Raw genomic sequence first — 24,196 nt, 5'->3', positions numbered from 1 at the left:
CAGGAAGTTTCCATACCAAGAAAATGGCAGATATAGTTAAGAAAAAAAATCCAGTGAGATGTATAAAAAAGCAAAAAAAAAAAAAAAAAAAAAAGCTTAGAATTAGTAGAGATTTCAGTTCTAGTTGTTCCTCTGGAGATTTACCAGTTGAATGACCATAGCAAAGGCATTGGACCTCACCGAACCTCAATCTTCATCTCCCAAATGAAAGGATAGTAATATCTCACTGAATGGTTATGAGGATTAAATGAAATAATGTATTTAAAACACTTTGCAAACCTCGAAGTGCTCCATCAATGTCATATACTATTATTTTCTCCATCAACACTGTCAGTGTTTGATTGGCAGCAATGCCAGAATGAGGGGCTTAGAGTAAGACTATGGGATGTAACTGGTCTATAAAAATCTGTGAAACTGTGCATGAGGACAGAACAAGAAGTTTGAGGATTACCCTCTCACCTCTATAAAGTTGAGTTCAGGGAAAATGGAATTCCATGGGTTTCACTGAGTCTCCCTAAGTCCACATAACAAAATCACCAACAAATCTTTCAGATTCAGCAGTTTCTTTTAAAGGTATGGTCAAGAGTCAAGAGCTCAGAGACCAGATGAAGAGGTGCTCAGAGTGGAAGAAATTTGTGTGATGCTTTTCAAAATAATTTTATTCAAATATTAATATTCAAAACATCACAAAATCATGAGCAAAAATATCAGAAAAAAATAGAAAATTCTTTATTAATCAATGCCTGGCTATATTCTAAAAACTCTTTCCTTTGATCTAGATTAGAAAAGAAATGCATTTGTAAAAATATAAAATCTTAGAGCTGAATTGAGTCTAGTACAATCCAACATGCATTAATGTATCAATTGAGAAAACAAGGTATGGTAAATAGAATTCTGGAATTGGAGCCAGAAAGACTTAGATTCAAATCTTTCCTCTACTACTTAGTACTTATGTAACCTTGAAGATAAAGGGATAACATGGGAAATAGAATACCTAGAGCACTTACCTCATAGGACTATTGTGAGACTTGGCTGGAATAATGTTTTAGAGTGCTATATAAAAATCACTTATTGTTGCTGTTATCTCATTCTTCTCATCTTAGAGTTTGGATAGAAATTGTTTTGGAACAGGTTACTATCTTGCTATTATTCTCTTAGATTTAATGTCCTGCAAATTATTGCCAGACAGATAAAGTGACTCATCTTCTGTAGGTTTACGGAAAGCATCTTCAGGGCAAATGTTATAGCAAACAGGATCATGGGCATGATAAGTATTTCACCCTATTCCCACATGGTTTTGATTTTTTTCCATTAGGTCACTATGTTTTAAAAGTTTTTATTCCATGTAGATTAGAGCTGATAAGTATTTAGTAGAGCAACAGCTATTAAAATATTTTATTTCATTTTTATGGTCAATATTACATCCAGATGAGTGCAGGCACCATGTTTGTCAGTGAACATTTTCTGATCACTTTATTTGTTGAATTCTTAAAGACAGGTTGCTATCTATATTTGCAGGGAAGGTACTTGCCATCTATAGGTTTGTGAAATATAATATGATAGATTTAGATTTTGAAGAGACCGTAGGGACTATCATATTCAACTCCTTTTACAGATGAGTAAAACAAGAACAAAAGGGATTAAATCACTTTCCCAAGATGACATAGGAAGCGACAAAGCTGGGATTAAAAGTCAGACCCTCAGCCTCCAAACTTTGTATACATATCATCATACCATACTGCCCAGGATGACATAATATACAAATGTATGAGTATATCAAGAAGGAAAGAGAACAACTAATAGGATCCAGGAAACCTCTCTGGTCAAAAACTTTTAACTTCGTACCCTAGTTCAACATTCTTCCTTATTTGTGAGAAAACTGAAGTTGTGGGGAGACTGAGTGACTAATGAGTAAATAATTTGGCTAATTAGTGGTAAACCCAATAAACCAAAACTCATGTTTCTGGAGTTCCAGGCTTGGCTTCTTTCCACTATATCAGTGAATTTGTTCTAAAACAATTTTGTGATTTTATTAATCCCATTCCCCACAAAAATGGGAGCATCATTCAGGCATAAATACTAATGTAATTGTGTTATCTCTTCACCTGCCTAATCTTTTACTGATAGGAGTACAGATTTCCGAGCTGGTCAGATTTTACCGGGGGAAGACACTGAAGCTCGGAAATCATATGATAAGTGACAAAACATGTCCACAAATTCTTTCCACAACTACATTCCCTCCAGGGAATCAGAGTTTGGCCCTAATGTTATGTCATTCCCCCCCAAAATCCAAGAAAAAGTGAAAAAAATCCAACCAATTATTCAGATTTCCAAATGTAAACTGTTAGCATTATGAAATTAATTTGAAAAATAAATGTATGGAAAATCTGACTCACTACATAGCTTTCTTGCCAGTATGTCTTCTCAAAATGTTTTCCAGTCTGTACTTCTTAAGATGCTTTTGCATAGAATGCCGAGTAGGGATTTATTTAGCATATTGTTGCTGGGTGTATGTTTTCCCTGACATTCATAGATTTGTGTTTTTCCAGAAAGCTGAATGTTCATGATAAAACGAGACAGATAATGATAAATAAGCATCTATGTAAGCCTAGCTAGAAGGAGGAATGGAGACTATTAGCGCCCCTCCTGTGAAGTTAATCCGGTTTCTTTTAGCTATTTCTTTATTAGTTAATGAGGTCTTGCAAAAATGTGTGTCTGAGATGGTGTTTTAGCATCCTTGCCTCTAGGAACGTCTTCAAATATTCATAAAGTAGCTAGACCGACTGAAGGTGCATTAAGAATGAATTTAGTCAACTTCAAATGTGGGTGGTCGGAAAACTACTGCTGAAATAGACTAAATAATCATTCTCATTGGCATTTCCAGATCATCGGCTCTGGGCACAAATGTAAAATATAGCAGGGGAGAAGTATTATTTAATATAGCGAGAACTCTAAAGTGTAGCTTTTTCTAGCTTTGATCCTGTTTCCCAGTGACAAGAATTCAGTTTGTGTTTGAAAAACTAAATAATTCAAAGCAAATGGTAATCAAATATAGACTCACTGACTAGTTCCCACCTAGGGCAGGGTAGCAGTGACCAGATGATTGAGACATTCTCCCCACTCCCCAACTTGAGAAACTCGTAGCAAGAGAGGAAAGTCAGAGAAGACCCTTAAATACTTGGTTCCCAAGTGTGTTCTGACCTTGGGCTTCTCAAAAGACTTCATTAAGTAATGTATTCACTAGAGCTGTGGTTTTATGATATGGTACATAAAGACAATTCCTCCTAGGTACTCTTACTGTGGTAAGGACTGGCCATTAGGCAGTGGATGACTCAGGAAGAAAAGAGGAAGAGAAAAACAAGGTTGTTACATCATCTGTTGTTAAATGTGGTCAGTCCACAGTCTACCTCACTTCACCCTTATCAGCCCAAGGCGAAAGCAAAAAAAAAAAAAAACCCTGCTTCTCCCACATCTCACAAACTACCTGAAATCCTTTTTATGCCTTCTTTTTGACATCTAAGGTAGTGTTCCATAGTGCTGCAATGGGAGGCAGGAAGAACCAAAGTCAGATCCTGCCCCAGGCATTTGACCATACTGGTCCAGTCACAAGTCTCTGTGCATCAGTTTCTTATTCTTTAAAATGAGGGAGCTGGATCTGAAGATCTCTAAAGTTCCCTTCTACCTCCAAATCTAGATTTCTATAAGCCTGAATGCTTATTTCAACCTAAGATGCACATGTATGCTTATACTAGAATAGAGCCAGTGTCCCTTAGTAAATGTAATACAAGGTTTGAAGTCAGAAACCCAGGTTCAAATCCTGCCTTTCACATTTGCTGTCTAAATAGGGATAGAAATAGGGACTGGATCTCTGATTTCACTGATATAGGCATTTTCCAGATAAGAAAATTATCTCTATCAGAACAGGTAGTTACTTTTTCTACAATTTGATAGTCTTAGAGAACTGCCCAAAGAACTAAGAAGTTAAATGACTTGTCTAAGATCATATAGCTAATATGTATTTGAGGCAGGATTTGAAGTTATCTCTTCCTGGTTCCAAGGTTCAAGGTTAGTGCTCTGCTCTCTATATCATATTGCCTCTCTTTTAGCTATATAAACAAATCCTGTAAGTTCTATGTATTTTAATCGACTTCATAGAATTCTTCTAAGAAAGCACTGATGGATTGGTGAAGGGAGTTTCCACGCTGGGATTCATCCAATGTGATGAAATACATCTCCTTCCTGTTAAGTGAATAAAGGTGCCAAGAGGGAATGAGAGCAAAAAAAGGGGGAGGAATATACAATATGATTTGCTGGAGTTTTAAATACTTGGGGATGGTCCTAGTTATAGCATCTTAGATGTAGAGCAAGAGGGAATTCAAAAGCCATATAGTATAACCTTCTCATTTTACAGATCAGGAAATTAAGACCAAGAGAGGTTAAGTGGCAAGGAAGCAAATGACTGGACTGGGAGTTGAGCCAAGTTTCTCTGATTTCAAATCCTTCCTTGGAAAATTTCTGCCTCTGTAAAGCACAATCTGCTAAGTGACCCTTTATAGAATCAAGAATTTCAGAAGTAGAAGAACCAAAGATTGTTTAATCAAACCCTATATCTAAACAGAAATTCTCTTTAGGACTTTATAAAAACTCATCTTTCTAAAAATACTCTAGACTTTACAAAGCATTGAAAGATAAATCGTATAAAGTGATAGGGGGGGGGGAACTTGGCTTGAAGAGGCAATTGGATCTCTGAGAAATCTGATGACATGTACAGAATCACATGGCTAGGGCTTGTTCAGATCAGGGTCTGACCCTAGGTCCCTGAGCAAATAATTCAACTCCTGTCCTACCTTCAGTAAACCAAGCATTTTGTCATTTACAGACGACCACAGCAAGAACTACAGCAATAGCCACTATATATGAACAGGGAAAAGCCTACTTCTCCAAGAAAGGGATGAAACCATAGATTTCAAACAAAAATAAAATAAACATCCCCACATCTTTTCTTCTTTAAGCTAAACACCTTCAGTTTCTCCCACAGATTCTTATGTCTTGAAAAGGAGCTGAGTCAAGGGCTCCTAGATACTTGTTCTCATCTGAGTTTGCTCCCTTCTCTTCTTTCTCAGGCTTTTCTCTTTTTGTGTTTTTTTCTTAGCTTCCCTCTCAACCCTTCTATGAACTGCACTGGCTCCCTATTGCCCTTAGGATAAAATGTAAAATCCTCTACTTAGTTTTTAAAACTTTCACAATCTGGCTCCAGCCTATCCTTTTAAATTTATTATACTCCAGTCCCTTTCCCAAATCCCAATTTAAAATAAAAGGAAAGGAAGCCAAGACAGGTATCTTTTCTTGAGTATGATCTATAACAAAAAGCTTTGGAACATAGCAAGGTTCCTTAGTATTGTGAGCCTATGGAAAATCCTGCAGACTCAGTGACCTATTGTTCTCAGCCCAGCTTGTAAATCATTGTTGGGGGAGGTTCTGTTGGAGGAGACTTCTTCCGTCCGCAGCTTTTTGTATTACCTTCTATTCATCATGTATCCCTACCTGTGGTGTCTGTATCCCTACCTATGGACCTGCATCCTTGGGGAGAACCTGAGATGCAATGGCCCATCACCTTATACTGATATGGATCTATCTAAATTATCTTTATCTCATTACAAAATTTATCAATAAAAGCTGGCTCCATTTTAAAATCCTTGCTGATCTCCAGTGTTGCTTCCTTGACATATTTTAATAAATTATTTTTAATTCTCTTTACCCCGAATTTTGCTTCTTTAATCAGGACAAAAGCCCGAATAAAAAACGGACCCCTTGGGCAGTGTGTTGAAGCTTATAAACCCTTTTGCATAGCAATATCCTAAAATGTAAAAGAAACCAATTATATCAAAAGAGGTATCAAAATATTTTTCAAAACAAGTTCATAATCCCCATGTTAAGAAGTCTATAGACTCTTTTGTAAAAAAAAATCTTTAGTAAGCATTAAAATTTTGTTTAAAATATTTTAGTTGAGAAAAAGGATTTATTTCATTTTAAGTATACTGGCTAAACCTCTTATAAGGTTCTCAAGAAAAGCCACCATACCATAGTAGAAAAATCAGTTATTTTGCTACCAAAAGACCCATTTAATATCTATGTGATCTTGGGCAAATCATTTAACTTTCTAGACCTCAATTTTTCCTTCTATAAAATGAGATTGACATTCTCCTCACCTCTTGGTAGAGAGGTGGTGGGCATTAGGTGCAGAACGAAGCATATGTCATCAGAATCTGGCCAAAGTACTGTTTTATTTTGCTTAAATCTATGAATTTTATTCTTAAAATATAAAAGACATAAAGTTAAGTAACTCTATGTAAGTATAGTATAGTGTATGAGGATGTAGGGATGAGGAGAACAGAAGAGGGGAAAGGTTTGCTGGAAAAGAGGAAAAACTGAAGAGTAACATTCATATAAAAAAGAGAATCTTTAAAACTACATTAAAATAAGTTTGAGAGATAACATAGAATAGTGGACTGAAAGAAACATTTGTGGATACCTGTGAGAAAGTCTCTTAACCTCAAAATGACCTAAACATCTCTCTAAAATTACAGTTTGCAAGTGAATTGGCAAAAGTTAATTTCCCCACCAGGACTTCCCCACAATGATGAAATCACAGCCCCACAACTTTTAAAAAATCATTGATATTTATCCTACTTTATGTTATAGAAATCAGTTGAAATACTGAATACAATGATGTTTTCTAAACTGTAAGCCTCAGTTTCCTCATCTGGAAAATTATCTGGAAAAGGAAATGGCAAAACTACTCCAACATCTCTGTCAAGAAAATTCCAAGAGGGGTCACAAAGAGTTGGATAAGACAGAAAATAACTAAATAACAACAATCACAAAAAGCTATGCAAATATAATATATTGTTATTAACAATGCAATTGTATAATTATGATAATAGTGATAACTCTTTCTATAAAAAAGTTAATGTAACAAAAATCCTAAAGTGAAAGAATCACTGAACTATCATTAGATATACTGCAAGTTTTCCTCATATCATTTTCCTTGATATCTTTACAAGAAAGATCACATCCTAAATGAGGGTATTGGATTTTTGGGTCAATTACAATAGCTGATCTATTATGATATTAAAAGTTACTTGAGAGCAGGTTCTATGTCCCTTTCTGTTGATACTCTCCCCTCCTACCTCTATCCCAAATCGGGTCTGTGGGTTAAGGGGTAGGGTAAAAGAAAAGTATGTATTAAGCACCAATACTATATTGTCCATGATCTCAGAAATTTTTAAATATATATATTTCAAGACTAAGCTAATAAACTCCCTAGTTAGAACCACTTTTAAAAATCCTGGAAAAAAAAAACACCAATAGCCTGAAGATGCTGACTTGGGAACTGTAGGTATCACACCATTTTTCTTTTGTCTCTTGCTGTGAGGACATTTGGGGCCATTATGATTAGATGAAAGCTAATAATTGCTACTCTAAGTCTAATTCTGTTCCTCTCAAATGGAGTACTTTGCATCTCCATTTTAAGTGGCCTGATCCCATCATTTGTCTTATATTCTCTTACAGGTGATTCACATAACAGGCCGGTTACGTCTAAGAGTGTCCTTGTCCCACGGTCGGACAGTCCCCAGCCAAATCATGGGTCTCGTAGTGGTTGCTCATGCTCTGCCTCCTCCTACGATCAATGAAGTCCGAATCGACTGCCACATGTTTGTTACTCGAGTAAATATGGACCTCAATATCATTTACTGTGAAAATAGGTACTTTGTTTTTCCTTTTCATCTTTCAGTGTTGCATGGGTATCTGTGTGTCTTGCCTGAAATCCCATTTTCCTGTGGAGCATTGATAGGGGCTCTTAATAGTTCTTTGGACTGACACCAAACATGCTTTTTACTTAATACTTACATTAGGGTTCACAATACAATGAAAGAAACGCACCAGGACCACCTTGCTGTAATGGAAACCCTGATTGACTAGGAAGCCAAGGAGAAGACAGAATGAGGTTTAGTTCCACTGATGTAGCAATCTAGTGAAAGGTGTCCTGCTGACATCCCAGCTGAGCCTGTTTCCTGGCTATAATGTGAGGTCTCTGGCCTCTTAACTGTCAACATTTCAGAAGAGCACTTAAGTACGTGGAGTACAAACGAGGAAATGAAAGAAGAGGGAGGAAGAAGAGAGAAGGGAATTTGCAAAACTATTAAGTAATACCATATAATCCTGAGCATTTCACTCTTATAAATTAAAAAGATGAGTCATCCCATAAATGAATTGGCAGCTCTTTCTCATCACTGAGCTCTTAAAATACATTTTCAGCCTGTAGTTTAAAAGTTCCATTCTGTCATTTATGGCATGAATGAAAGCAGCAGCAGACTAGACACAAAACGGGCCTCAGAGCCAGAGAGATGCGTTCACATCCTGCCTCTGACTCACCCTGGCTGTGTGACATTGGTCAAGTCATTTGATTTCTTGACATTTTGCTCAGCTGTCTAATTCTATAAGCTGCAGAGAAAGTGAGCATCTCAAATAGTAGAGAGAGTTTCCTCATTTAAGAGTTCCCTTTATCAGCAAAATCTCAGGTCCAGTACTGTCTTTTTTTGTTTATTTGTTTTGGGGGTTTTTTATGAGGCATTTGGGGTTAAGTGACTTGCCTAATTAAGTGTCAGGTATCTAAGGCTGAATTTGAATTAAGATCCTCCTGACTCCAGGACTGATGCTCTATCCACTGTGTTGCCTAGCTTGTTAAACTCCAAGATTGGATGGGATTAAATGCAAAGAAATCATCACCTAATCTCCTTTTCAGCCTAATTTGAAAAAGAATGAAGGTCATTAGGTGTGAGGGCAGCTACCTGGCATAGTAGATAGAGCACTGTGAGCCCTGGAGTCAGGGAGACTCATCTTCATGAGTTCAAATAAGGCTTCAAACATTAACTGAGTGACTCTGGACAAGTCACTTAACCCTGTTTGCCTTAATTTCCTCATCTGTAAATTGAGCTGAAAAAGAAAATGTTAAATCAGTCCAGTATCTTTGCCAAGAAAAGCCCAAACAAGGTCATCATGTGTATCATTGGGGCAGGACAGGGCTTTGAAACTGTGAGTAAGGTAGTCAGTCTCTCTCTAGTATTGCTACCCACTCATCTTCTAAGTGTCACTGTGAGAAATAATGAGTCTTTATTGGCAAGATGTCAGCACCTAGAACGTGGTGTCACACATAGTAGGCACCTGATAAATGATGCTTGAATCATATTGAACTAAAAATTGAGCATTTGATTTGGAGTCGGAGAAACTGGTTCCAGTCCCTGGCCAACCCCTTTACTGTCCATTAAACTTTGGGAAAAACTCTTAACTCCTCTCAACCTCAGTTATCTCATCTTTAAAATTATTGGATTAGACCAGATAGCTGATAAAGTCCCTTTCAGCTCAAAATCTGGGATGCTGTGACCCCATTTTTATCTGTGAGTCTATCTCCACCAGAACAATGCAGCAGCATCTTATCACTAAAAATAAAGTGATCAGGGAAAACATCTCTGTTTAAGGAGATGTGCTTCCAATGGCACATTTGATCATCTGGATATAAAAGATATTAGGGTAAACATAGTTGTCAACCTGAAAAGAAGATAAATTGAGCTCAACTCAACATTCATCAAGCATCTACCATATAGAAGGCACTTTGCCAAAGTGATGAGAATAAACAAAAAAAGCCCTCTTAAAATGAAATGACATCTTTTATGGGTTTGTTTTTTAATTTTTTTTTTCATTTTAAAGTCAGGTAAGTGACTCAGCAGATAGAACACTGGGCCTGGAATTTGGAAGACCTGAATTCAAATCTGGCCTTAAACAATAAGCTGTGTGACCTTGGGCAAGTCACTTAACCCTATTTGCCAAAGAGGTAGCTAGGTTTACTCAGTGAATAGAATACTGGACCTAGAATCAGGAAGACCTGAGTTCTAAAACATTTATTTAACTGTGTAATCTTTGGCAAATAACTTAGCTTCTGCCTGTTTCAGTTTGCTCAATTATAAGACAAGAATAATAACTGTACTTACCTGACAAGGTTATCATGATGATAAAATGAAATAATATTTGTAAAGTATTCTTGTAAATCCTGAAATGTTATAGAAATATTAAGCAATTAATTAGACAACCTCCATGAGATATTTTTAATACCAAAAGTTGAAGTTTCTATATCATGCACAGGGTAGTTGTGAGGATCAAATGACATAATATGTGTAAAGCATGTAACATAGTGCCTGGCACATAGTAGGCACCTAATAAATACTTGCTGCCTCCATTAGCCTAAGGTTATTGCTTAAAGCTTTTAGTTAACTCTCCAAATTTGAATTTATCATTCTTAATAGGATTGCTTATGCTGACCCCATAAAAAGCAAAGGTATTAAGCTTTGGGATTATTTGGAGATCTAGACCTGGAAAGGATTTCAAAGGCCATCTAGACCTTCTTGCTTTAGGATTAGGAGACAGAAATTTAGGAAAGACAAGTGACATGTCTGAGATCAAACAATAAAATTTGATAGGGTTGGGGAGAAGGAATGTGACTCCAAAACCAGTGCTTTCTCTGCCAAACCAAGTTGCAACCATTGGAACATTGAGAAAATTTCAAAGAAACCATCATACATCTTTCTAAAATGGCTCTCTGGTTCCCTCCACTGCAGGAAGAGGAAGAAGCTTATGCTGAAAAAAAAATCCTGATTGTTTTGGTAAAATTCTCACCTACTTTTCAGCTCAGGACCCATAAAGCATTTTTAAACCAATACTACTTTGGCCAAGAATTCTACTTTAATCAAAACACATTTTTAAAATGGTTAGATATTGTGTAAGCCACTAAGAAGATCGTCTGTGTTTGTATGTATATACATATATAGCTATACATGTATGTAAATATCATTCAGCATTTATGAGTATCCAAGCTTGGGACCATGAGCACTGAATTCTAAATAAATTGTGTCATTGGTTTCTCAAACCATCTCCACTTGGGAAAAGAATCAATTCACATTTGGACAGTCTGTATATAAAGTCATAGTAAGCCTGGTCAAAATCTTCCTTGAAAACCTGATTAGACAGGCTTTATTCAAGAAAAGAAGGAAAGAAGTGAGGAAGGATGATAAGGAGGGAGGAAGGGAAGGAGGGAAGAAGGAAGGAAGGAAGCAAGGAAGGGAAGAAGGAAGGAAGGAAGGAAGGGAAGAAGGAAGATAGGGAGAAAGGAAGGAAGATAAGGAGGGAGAAAGGAAGGAAGGAAGATAGGGAGGGAGAAAGGGAGGAAGGGAGGGAGGGAGGGAGGAAGGGAGGGAGAAAAAAGAAAGGAAGAAAGAAAGAGAGAGGGAGGGAGGAAGGAAGGAAGGAAGGAAGGAAGGAAGGAAGGAAGGAAGGAAGGAAGGAAGGAAGGAAGGAAGGAAGGAAGGAAGGAAGGAAGGAAAGAAAGAAAGAAGAGAGGGAGGGAGGGAAGAAGGAAGAGGAAAAAAAACGAAAAAGAAAGTATGAGGATCAGAAGGGAGACAGAGGGGAGGGAATCAACAAACAAAATCATTTTAGATTTTGGATCTGAGAAGCAGAATCTCATCCTGGGGGTTATAGGGAAGGATGAAACATTTTGAAATGTCTGTGTAACTCAGGCAGGTTCCCCCAACATGTTTTCCAATTTTGGTTATATTTTTCTGTATTCCTGCCCGAGGACATTGACATCTGGACAGTCGATGGCAATGCCTTACACATACATACTGTAGAACTCAGGCCAAGAAAAGAAGCAAAAATGGCTTGAAACTTTCTATGTGGAATCAACCACAAAGTCCCAGTTAAAAGAGCCAGGAGTGAAAGCCGAGTTCCCAAATGACTCAGACTAAAAAAGATAACACCCCCAGGCATCTGTATGTCTCAGCATTTAAATTATATCCCTTGAAATGTCAGTTTGGACTTTATGCCAAGAAACGTTTGGGAGCTCTTTTTCATGAAAATACCCAATAGAAGACCAATCTGTTTAAATGAAAGGTGTCTCTAATCATTTAGTAAAAACAGAACATGTTTTTATTTTATTATGTAACCTTGAATTATCTTGCCCTTTAATGAGGATTTTTGTATTGTTGTTGATAGTATTCTCTAATTTCATAGAATTATGTTGACTAAATAGGCAGTCCACCAGCCCCCCAAAATGCTGTTTTGTCCTACTTCTAAATTACTAAAACACATTAGCTTACATTTGCCATTTGGGCAAAATGTAAATATTCATTATATTTTAAATTATTTTATCTCTGCAGATTTCTCTTTCCAATAAAGAGTTGCAAAAACTTCCAAAGATGGATAAACTTGGTGTAATGAAAAATGTTTTGGGGGAAATCTCTTTCTAAGTCATTAACAATTCCTATATTTTTTCATCTTTTCTAAATTATAGCCTCTGTCTGTGTGTGTGTGTGTGTTTTCTCTGCAGGATTAGTGATTACATGGATCTGACCCCTGTAGATATTGTAGGGAAAAGATGTTACCACTTCATCCACGCTGAAGATGTGGAAGGAATCAGGCATAGTCACTTAGACTGTAAGTATTTCTTTATGTCAAAATAACCTGGGCTGCTGCCTTCAATCTTGCTCCCATTCATGTTTATTTTCTGTCCTAATTTGTCCCTTTTTCCTCCTGGGGAGACCCTTTCTCCAAAAGAGAAGCCAATGATCTTTCTAGAAAATGTGAGAGGTGTAAACATTGTGTTGAAAGTAAAGTCTGAGAAGCAGAGGGTTTGGATTTCCAGATGCTTACTCCAAGTGGGACACCTAAGGTGGTGCCATAGTGCATAGAGTGCCAGGTCTGTAGTCAGGAAGACTCATTTTCCTGAGTTCAAAGCAGGTTTTAGCCATTATTAGCTGTGTGATCCTGGACAAGTCACTTAAGCCTATTTGCCTCAGTTTCTTCAGCTGAAAAGTGATCTGGATAAGGAAATGGAAAAACCACTCCAGGGTCCAAATGAGGTCATAAAAGTGGGACACGACTCAATAATAACAATAAACAATAAACTCTAAGTGGCCAAGCCCTTAGGTTTCATTTGAACCCTGAAACAGGGAAATCCAATGATAGGGGCCTCTGCCTCAGGAGATTGATGTTCACCCTTCTTAAATAATTTCAGCTTTTGTGCTTGCAACCTTAGCTCCAAATATGCATGGGGTAAAGGGGAGGGAGAGAAAGAAAATAAAAATCCAAATAGGAGAGAACCACATAAAAACCTCTGCTTATGTTTGCATTTAAAAGGGGATGGTGAGGGGGACGGCAGAAGTAGTTCATAGCATATCAAAGTGTTTGCCTTTGTCCTTCCCCAGTTACAACCCTGCCCGACTGCAATGTCTGTTCACTTTGTTTCTGGAGAGAGGATTATTCAGATTAACAGACACCTCCATCCCCCTTCTCCTGGGGGGGTAGAAACCAATCTCACTTCTTTGAATCTGATCCCAAGATCTTGACCCTAAGATTGAACTCTCTGGCACATAAGATAGCTGAGCATATGAGCTAGGCAGAACCTAGTGTGAGAGCAATAACCTATTCAGGGTGGCTCACAGGCGGTTTTCCTAGGTCTCTGCTGAAAGGTGGCTGTGCAGATGCACTGAGAGTCATTGGGGAAGCATCCCCGGAGTCTCAGAAGGCCAAGAGTCAGTCACTTTATAGTCCTTGAGGGAACCTGAGATTTACAGACCCTTTCTACCCCTGTGGAGGGGGAGGAGCATCTTTCTGCCCATTCCGTGGGCTCTTATTAAAAATGTAAGCTCATACTAATAGTTTTATTATTTTAAAGTACGCTTTAGAGGTTCTAATTCTTATTGGGAGTTGTAAATGAATTTGGGGGTGATAAAATAGATAAGAAATTTTTTTTAAATTCACTTAATAAAAGCCAACAAAATAAACTTGCTTTTGTTGAGCATGTTAAATTGACTTAAATGTTTCTTTCTTTCTTTTTTAATTGCTTACCTGAAGCTTGTTTATGAAATATGAGATTTTAAAACCATAAAAAGTACACAGAGATGCAAAAAGCTGACACCCCCTTTCCTTTAAAAAAAAAACCCACAAAACTGGAGGAAAGAAGATTAAGTCTTAAGTTTAGAATAGCCTAGATTAAAAAATTGCCTCTCATACAGGCGAGCTTTGTGACTACAGGAAAGTCATTTGAACTTCTTAGTGCCCTTGGCAATCTCTGAAGACTGTAAGTTCCATGTTAGTAATTATACAGAGTGATGATCTAGTTCAAACCAAAACATCCCTTCTCCGAAGTCTCCTACTCTCCCTGCAAATTAAACCATCTCATCTATCTTTAACAGGTTTTCTGTTGAGGTGGGTAGGTGAAGCATTGGATAGAGAATTGGAATTGGCTTCAGGAAAATCCAAGTTCAAATCCTGCCTCAGATATTTACTATGTGTGATTCTGGACAAGTCACATCTCAGTCTCAATTTTCTCATCTCTAAAATGGGGATAATAATGTCATCTACCTCACAAGATTGTTATGAGGATGGAATGAGATAACATTTTTAAAGTTTTGCAAACTTTGAAGCAGCATAGAAATACTAGTTGTTATTATGATTATTATTATTATTGCAGTAATACTTGGAGAAATAGTGCATTGTATTTAGCTCTCCAGGAAAGCATTTTCTGTGCAAATGGGCTCCTTGTTAGACTATTTTTCATCAGGCTCCATCTTTAGCCCTGAGCAGATCAGTGGTTAAAGAAATTTCCTCCTTAGAGTGAATTTGCTTCTTATGTGTCATATATCATCAAAGTATATATCTCCTCAATTAACAGAGGTGGGGGGGGCATATTAATGATGCTCCCTAAGTAGAAACAATGGGTACTTTGTAGCTGAGATTCAAGACAGAAGGACTTTTGGAGGAAAGCATGAATAAACTTTTAGATAAGTATAGACAAGTATCCAAGAATTTGAAAAAAAAATAATCATTCCATTCGCTCTGCTCCCTATCCCCGGTTTTTTCTAGGTGTCTTGCTCTCTAACATACAGAAAAGTCTGCTTTCAGATTTTGTCTCTTTATTATTATTTTTTGTTGTTGCAATTTGGAAAGGAAACTCCTATTGTCATCCAAGCTCTTGCTTTGTGATTTTACCTGCTTGCAATGATTGAGCTCACCCTTTTAAATAATACACGCAACTTCTAATTTTGGTTTCTTTTAATAACCTTAAACACATTAAAAACAAATAGAATGAGTTGATAATTCCAAACAGTAAAATACACTTCACGTATTTAGCTATCATGCTGTGGAATAACTCTGCAATGTCAAGTATCACACAATTAGTAAAACTGTAGGGGGAAAAAAGAAGTGTTTTGATCCTGAGGAATTTTGATCCTAATCAGATTGAAATTTCCACGCTCTTGTAGTGTTTAATATCTTCAATCACAAAAAAATCAAACTGATTCCAATGTCGAGGGTTTTTTTTTTTGCATTCTGTGACTGAAATAAAATGCTAAAATATACAGATGCATCTAATTTTTGTACAATAAACATTAACATCATTATAAAGTAAGATTAAGTCTAAATGTGTGTGGTGGAATGCCTGATGTTTACCTAATTCTCAAGCCAAAGCCAGCCTCGTAACAAAATGACTGGCTGTGTAATAGGTGTTGGTTCATAAGCAAGGGAAAGAAAAGGCAGACGTATAGGGATTTAAACACAGTATCTAGCTTGTCCTAAACTTTAGACTATCACTGAGGGTGTCACTGGTGTCCTGTTGGCTGAAGAAAGTCATGATGGCATAGAAGCATCTCAAAAATAAGATACAATTCTAATCAAAAGGATTTAAAACTTAAAAATAATTTTGGTATATCATTCCTGGATTTTATTCATGAAAGAAAAGTTTTAGCTATTTGGCAATAGTTCAGATGATTTGGTGATTTAGTCTTCGTCCATGAAGGAATTAAAATCACCTGCTGCTTTATGAATGAAAGGATGACTGAGCAGTCTTTAGGAATGTATTTACTCTTGACATGGGTATACAGAAATCCATTACATGAACTTTTCTGAACTGGTCATTATGCTAACCACCCTAAGGATCAAGATTAGGTTAAGGAAAGAAGTTGAGAGATAGAACAAAATTTCAGCTACAAAAAATCTTCAGGTAATTCTGAAAAATTGCACCAGGACACTAGAATAGTTACCCATTAGCTTAACACAGACTGCTCCCAGGGCTCTCATTCTGTGAAGTAGAAAAGTTCCCAAAGGTCACATCCCAAGACAACTTTGCCCTACATTCATTCATTCTACAAGTCTTTAGTAAATGTCTACTATATTCCAGACACTGTGCTAGATATTGGGGATTCTAAGACACAAAGAAATTTTGAATTGCTGGAACTTTTCAAGGGTTTGTGCTGATGGTTTTAAGAACTTTTTCATAACAGGTCCTCATATTTTTTTGTAGTTTCTCTTTTCCTTTTAACCTGAAATCATTTAACTAACCTCTCCAACTTCCTTTGTCTGTTAGGTGACAACAACCCTCACAATTAAATGAGGGTGATTTTTTTTTCTATTTGGTTATAACTAACCAGATAACTGCAGTCTGATGGCCTGCATAGGGCTCATGGAAATCATGGAGCTCAAGATGCTGGGCTGAAACTTTTCTAAATCAGAAATAAATTTTAGTAATGTGATTGACTGGTGAAATTCTGGGGCCTTGCTTCTCTGGTGGTACCTTCTTGTTCTAGCTAGAAAAATGAGGTTGATGCATGGGCCATGGGGAGGTTCATTGAAATTATATTACCTTTTTAAAAATAGTATTTTATTTTTCCAAACAAATGTAGAGATAGTTTTTAATATTCACTTTTGCAAAATTTTGTGTTTCAGTTTTTCCCTCCTCCCCCCCACCTCCCTTCCCAACTTAGAAAGCAATTTGATATAGATTAAATATGTACAATTCTTCTAAGCATATTTCTATATCTGCCAGGTTGCACAAGAAAAATCAGACCAAAAGGGGGAAAACATGAGAAAGAAAAAACAAGTAAGCAAACAAACAACAACAAAGAATGAAAATACTTTGATTTATGTTCAGTCTCCATAGTTCTCTCTCTGAATGGGGATGGCACTTCCATCACAAATCTATTGGAATTGCCTTGAATCACCTCATTATTGAAAAGAGCCTCCTCCTTCACATTTGATTATCACATAATCTTGTTGCTGAGTGCCTTGTTCTCTTCACTCAACATCAGTTCATATAAGTCTTTCCAGAGAAATCACATTGTCAAGGGGAAGTCATGCTCTTAAGTTAGAACTCCTATTCCTGGGACCTGGTGACCATTTTCTCCACCTACTTCTTGCCTAATCCTTGAGGTAAATTGACAAATCAGAAAAGCAGAACAAGCTTTGCTATTCTATTTCTGTTTGTTTTGAGTAGGACCCAAATTGCCTTTTTGCTCACAAAGTTCTTGAAACATTAATTCATGAGTGACCTTCTGAGACCAAGAAAGAATGGACTAAGAAAACTTTATCCCTCTAATGCTTTCAACCATCAACAGCCATGGATTCTAGAGGGTGAAGAAGATTTCTAGATGTTAGGAACCACAAACAGAGAAGGTGGGGAAAGGGGTGAATGGCAACAGTTGTCCCTTTCTAGAAATAATGATAGAGAGGGAAACTGTGGAATGGTATTCTCAGACTGAAAGAGGAAAACACATTAGGTCATGCATTTGGGTGATATTGGAAAGAGTGGCCTCCTTCACAAATCTTTGAGGGTATTAAATACTTAAGCTTCTATACTTCCCATTTCTTAATTAAAATTTTCAATTCTTCTCTGCAAACTAATATATAGCAATGGAGTATAATGCATCCTATGGAGTTTTGCATCAATAACCCCTCTACTTTGCTCCTAGTGGTGCCTCTTTGCCAAATGCAATCCGACTGTTTAATGCAGCACTAATTAGGCTATCCCCATTCCAGTCTGTAGGCGCTCCATTGTAATTCTTTCCAGCTCATTTTTTTTCCACCCCAGAGCATCAATCAAAGTAAGTGCCCTGCCTGCCTAAGTAACAGAAGATGTCCTCCATGCATTTGTCATATGCCACAAAAACAAAAGGGGAATTTAATTGTTGATTTGGGTGTATTCGGTTGTCCCTTAGAGCAAATGAAAGCTGCAAGAGAAAGAAAAGGAAGGAAAATGAAAGTTTGGTAGATGAGCCAATTGCAGCTTCCAAAGGGAGTATTTTCCTGCTCTTAGTCTTTTTTCCAAGATGAATCTTCAGAGCTTTCTTAACTGCATGGTCACTTGCTGGATGTTTGAGATTTTTTTCCCCCAAAGCAAATTAGTTATCTTACCTCTTTCCTATGAATGTTAAAAATCTCATGATAGAAAAAATATGCAATAATAACCAAATCTTGCTTTCTTTGGTAGTCAAGCTGACTTATTTTGTTTCCTTTCAATAACTAGAAAGGCTCTCTTTGGAGGTAACATAGGGCTGTATTTTTAAGAAAACTTGATATTCTATTTTTATTTGCAAATATGCTTTGTTTGAGAATATGAGGGCAGAAAGAACAAAGATAAGGAAAATTATTTTCAGTCCTACATGAGTATTCTGAGACAGGCCTAACTCAGTTCAGTCCAGTGATTCAGGCTCAGGGTTTAAAGTATAGTGAGACATTTGTAAATGAAAAAAAAAAAAAAATAGATCAAGGTCGGGTTCATTTGTAGCTAAAAGATTGTAGGATTTTTACATGCATCTACCCAACATCTAAATGATCCTGGGAATCATGTCCCCATTCAGTATTCCCATAACCCCAAATCCCTGAGAGCCCCATTAGGGGAATGATCCTCAGTTTTGGCCCTTTAGAAATTTCTGGTGAGGAGGAACTGTTAATTTCTTCTGTGTGGTTCAGATAGAAAATTCCTGTTACTTCATCCAGGAAATCAAGATTACCAAGTCAGTTAAAGAATTCCCTTCAGGAGAATCCCTAGTCATCATGATTATGAAAAAAATAAATTTCACGTTCTACGGTATCATTAAAAAAAAAACCCATGATTCCTTTTCTTAGTTGCTCATTTCAACTCAGGGGAAAAGAAATCTACCACTTAAGGTAGATCTGAACCATTTCTTATAGAACCATCTGAAGGGACAGAAACTTCAAGACCTAAATAACTTAAAATAGGGAATGGGATAGGGAAGAGCAGAAAAAGATTAACTGGGACTATGTGCAAATGTAGTTCATCATTATTACTTGAACCTTCCTGGAAAATAGATCCAAGAATCCATTGAAACAGGAGATCCCTTCTCCTAACTTGTTGGAATAGTGCTAATTTTTCAAAGACATACTATAGGAGATAGAATATCCAACCTCAGTGATTAGGTATATCATGGCAAAATTGCTACTTTAAAAATCTATTCCATGTTATCTTTAGTGAGAATAATGTGATTGAAAATGTATCATTATTTTCTAAAGTTTTGGCTTAAGACAGTAGTATTGTGATGCAAAGGTCTAGTTCTAAATTAAGTTATTCAAATAGCTGGTTTTAATGGTTGTCATAGCTTAAAAAAAGAAGAAAAAAGAAAAGAAAAGAAAAGCTACCTAATAAAAACACATGAATCCAATGGGGAAAAAAGTCTATTATAGCATTCAACCATATTAAATTCTCAAGTAAAGGTGTAGAAGATTAAAGACCCACTAAATATGACGGTGAAGGGCCTAATTTCAAACCTCCTTTACAATAAAATGAGTTATTTCATTAAAATCAATGGTAGAGGGGAGGGCCAGTAAGAAACAAAAATATGGTCTGTAAGCTCTATGATGAGGACTGCCATGATGGAGGATTTAATGGAACTAGAGTCTTATAACCTGAATAAGTATCAACTGCAGGAAGGGCAAATCCTTGGTCTAGCCTTTGAGATAGAGGAAGAGAGCTAATATAAGCAAATCGGAGACAGGCTGAGAACCTCATGGGATTATATCATACTGATCTTTTAAAGGTGGATGCTCAAGTGGACATGAGGCTCGCCATTAAGCAGAATTCCTCATTTGAGGGGATCGTATGTTAATGTGCCACCACAGCATAGCATCATGGTGACCATACCTAGTTTGATGATGGACTCACTTCCCAATTTCCACTAGATCACAAAGATATTCTCTACAGGATAATCAAAATTCCTCTAAAACTTCTAATACCAATTCCCCGTAGGCTGGACTTTTTAATGCCTAGGCAACAAGGAAGCCAAATGGACACCTCCCCTCTCCTTTAAAGGACCAGCCCAGACTACATAAAAACTTGTTTTACATCAAAAAGCTTCCATATCCTACAGCAGGAGGTCAGCAAACTATGGCTCAAGGGCCCTCTTGCTATTTTTTAATAGCCTGCTACAAGCAAAGAATGTTTTTTTATATTTTTTAATTCAAAAAAACTTTATTTTAAAACAGAAAAAACCATTCTGGGCTCCCAGGGTTATACAAAACAAACATAGGTCCAAATCAGGCTGTAGTATGCCCATCCCTGCTATACAGCAATATTAACATCAAGTTAGTTTTAAATTGGCTTAATACCACTATATAACATTTTAAAAATTATTTTCTAGTCTTTGCAATTGTTTGACTCTTCCTGACATAACTTAAGATTTTCTTAACAAAAATGGTAGAGTGGTTTGTCCTTTCCTTTTCCAGATGGAGAAACTGAGGCAAAAGAGTTGTTCAGGGTCACAGCTAATACCTGAGGCCACATTTGAACTCAGGAAGATATACTGATCATTCACATTTGTATAGCTTTAATTAATGATTCTCAAAGCACTTTTTGTCTAGTAGCTTGGGGATATAAGTAATATAGACTATATAAGTAGCATACCCATTTTATAGATGAGAAAACTGAAGATCAGAAAGTTAAAGTGAGTTTTCAGGGTCACACAGCTAATAAATTTCTATTATCTTTGTTGATATAAAAGTCTGCCTTCAACAAACTCACAGATTTAAGACACAGGAGCCAAATGTAAGTCAGGCATATCTCCCTCCATTGCTTCATTTAATGTAATGATGTTATTATAGTAAGAAATTTGACAGGGGTCATTTATGATCCCAAATGATTTCTTTCCTGGAGAGTGCTATCCAGAGTGCATTCATACCTGGGGAGTAGAGAGTGAACTCTTATGTCCTTGAACATAGAGGTGCTTCATTCCAATTCTATTTGAATACATTTAACCAACATTTAGGCAATGGTGAATGGACTTTTTGAGTATTTAAAGCCAATGCTCAAAGTCAGCTGGGCAAGATAAGGAGAATGATCTAGTTCATGGCAGATTAAACCTTTTAATATCAATGACCCAAAAAGTTATGAACAAAAGAACATAGACTCATAGATCATAGAGAAAGTTAACAAAAGTAAATGTTAGCTGGCAGTCATTGGAAAGGAAATTCATTTTTATCATCTTGCGATTTAAGAGTTTATATGTGTATATATATATATATATATATATATATATATATATATATATATATATACACACATATATATAGCTACAAGAAGGAATTTAGCAACAACAACAACAACAACAATAACAATAATAGCTAGCATTTAATTAGCACTTACTATGTACCAAGTACTTTGCTAAAAAGCTGAAACAAAATGACTTGCCCTTGGTCATAAAATTAGTAAGAATCTAAAATCACATTTGAACTCTGGTCTTGCTGATTCTAGGACCAGTGTTCTGTCCACTGCACCACTTAGTTTTGTGGAAAATATACTGAGTTTGCAGTATATAAACCTAGTTTCAAACCAATTCTGCCTTTTCCTCTCTGACTGAGTAAATAAGTACGTTCAAAGCTTGTAAAGGGACAAAAAATTCCTCTGAGAAGCATCAGAACAAAATGTAAAAACCATTTTCATTTTGATCAAATGGTGATGTCCATGGGATTATCTTTCAGCTAACTGAAGAACTAGGAAGAGGTGGGTTTTGTTTCATTATGCTTTTCAAATGGTTTTTAGTTTTTTCGGCAGTAAATTCTCCTCTGACTGTAGCATTTATCCTTGGACTTGATGCATTAGGATACAATTCTGATATATGCTGTCTGAGGCTTTATTTTTTGCCTTTGTCTTCCCAATCAATCAGTAGTTCTACAACATTTTTTAAAAGTCCTGCCTGAGATTTTGGGTGGAGAGGAAAAGAAGGAGCCTTTTGCTATTATCAGACAACACCAAGCAGGAAAAAAAAAGAGAAAAAGAAATAAATACATTTTAGAAAATATTTCTAAATTATCATATTTTCCCCTCTATAATATATATAAATGAAATGGTTCTAGGCAGAAAGTGATGTGAAAAAATTTGGTGATTTTAGTGAAATGCAAGTATAATATGAGACAACTGTGTTTTATATGGCAGTCAAAAAAAAAAAAAAAAAAGTGACCTTAGGCTATATTAGGAAAAGCTTAGTGTTAAGAACAAAAGAGGAGAGAATCTATCTCATGCCCTGTGCAGACTATGTCTGTAGTACTGTCTCTGCTTCCAGGCACCATATTTTAGGAAAGACATTGACAACATGAGAAGCAGCATAATATAGTAGAAAGAGAAGTGATTTTAGAGTAGCATAGTATAAAAGTAGAAGTGATTTTAGAGGCAACATTTTAGACTGATTTAATGACTTTAGGCTCAAATCCCAATTCTGACACTTAAGATTTATGGGACATTAAATAAATCACTTAGCCTTTCTGGGCCTCAGTTCCCTCAACTGTACATAAGAGTGTGTTCTTTTCATAATTGAATGATGTTGCTAATTTATAGGAGCAGAGACTAAAAACAAATGTAAAACTTATGTATGAAAAGCACTGGAAGAGAAAGACAATGCACTTACCAAGGAAGGATGATGTCAGTTCTTTTTTCCCATGTTGCATGTGACCAACAGGAGAACTTTGGAATAATTAACTTAGAAATTCTGAATCCCAGAACTGTTTTATGATTATCTTATACGTGTATATTGTCTGATTGTGGCCAAGCTAGCAAAGATAAATATTTGGCATGGTGCTAGTAATCACCATAAGTTAGAGTAAGGCTTCTCACTGAGGTTCTAAGAAAGATTGGTCAAAGGAAAAAACCACTGATCCTGGTGTTATAGAGGCTATTATTATCTTGCTACCCTAGGTTCTGAAAACCTCTTAGAACCCAATCAACAGTACAGAAGTTCTGTAATCCCAGGATGCTGGTCTTGATCATTATGAAAAAGCAAAACATTACCTTAATGGCAAAGAAATTATCTTGTGTTCCAGAACAGGAGTGGCAAGATCTAAGAGGAGAGGGACCATTCCCAGCATATCAGAGCAGCAAAGAATCCCAGCCTAGAAGTAGAGCAGTCTTCCAGTAGATTGTCAGCTCTTTGAGAGCACAGGCTGACCGCTACTTCTTTTTGTAGGATAGGCCCTGGCTATCCATGTAGTTTCCTCTAAAAATATAAGTAAGAGCTTAAGGAATACTTATTGACCAACTAACAATCCAGTTAGCAATTTGCCTTAGCAACAAACCCACTGATTCTCAGTGAAACTTTGTGAAGACATTCATTCAGTAAAGGAAAAAAATGCATCAAGGTCTACAGCTACAGAGTTGAAAGGTAGTTGGCCACATGGATTCCCTGCACAAGTGCCTAACTACTATAGTAGTTTTTAATTGTTCTCACTCATGTACACAGTTTGCATTAGTAGAAGAGTGTTCCCCACATTTGTAGGTGGAATGGTGTGCGATTGTTATAACTGCTTTTCCTTTTGACTAAATGCTTTGTTTAAGAAGTAACTAAGTCAATTGGCTGATTTGTTTTTGGAAAGCACATTGTTGAGGACTTAGAAGCTAGTGCTAAGACAGTACTAACTCATCAAGATTATCCAGCCACCCCTAGAGTCCTCAGATTAGTTATAACAATTACTTATCCTAGGACCCAATCTGCTAGAATTGGTGAAGATTGGGAAAATGAGTGTGTGTGTGGTGGTGGAGACAAAGATGTAAAATTTAAAGTAAAATGAGAGACTAAATGACTTCTAACATCCATTCCATCTCAAAATCAATGTGACTATCAAAAAAAGCCTAATTGAGGGATATTTGTTTAATCATGTGAGGATGGGTTGTAAGAAAAAAGGATGAAAATACTTTAAAGCATCATAGCAAACTTTACAATATTTAGAGAGTTTTCATGTAGAACAAAGATTAATTAGATTTATTGTGCTTGTCCCCAGAGGGCAGAAGTAGGAACAATGGGTTATAGTT

The 24,196-nt window shown here is 36.5% G+C and overlaps 1 protein-coding gene across 1 annotated transcript in view; it reads left to right on the top strand.

Annotated features, from left to right (window-relative positions):
* The window catches only part of NPAS3 (neuronal PAS domain protein 3), a 1,108,236-nt gene that overhangs the window by 1,057,276 nt on the left and 26,764 nt on the right, over positions 1 to 24,196 (top strand). The window contains 2 exon segments of the mRNA XM_074289550.1: positions 7,573 to 7,766; positions 12,440 to 12,546. Of these exon segments, the coding sequence (XP_074145651.1) occupies positions 7,573 to 7,766; positions 12,440 to 12,546 (301 nt within the window).

The sequence above is a fragment of the Sminthopsis crassicaudata genome, chromosome 2 (genome assembly GCF_048593235.1).
Source record: "Sminthopsis crassicaudata isolate SCR6 chromosome 2, ASM4859323v1, whole genome shotgun sequence".
In the NCBI taxonomy this organism is placed as follows: Eukaryota; Metazoa; Chordata; class Mammalia; order Dasyuromorphia; family Dasyuridae; genus Sminthopsis; species Sminthopsis crassicaudata.
The sequence above is the reverse complement of the archived record's forward strand: the minus strand, read 5'-3'. Positions and strand labels throughout refer to the sequence as shown.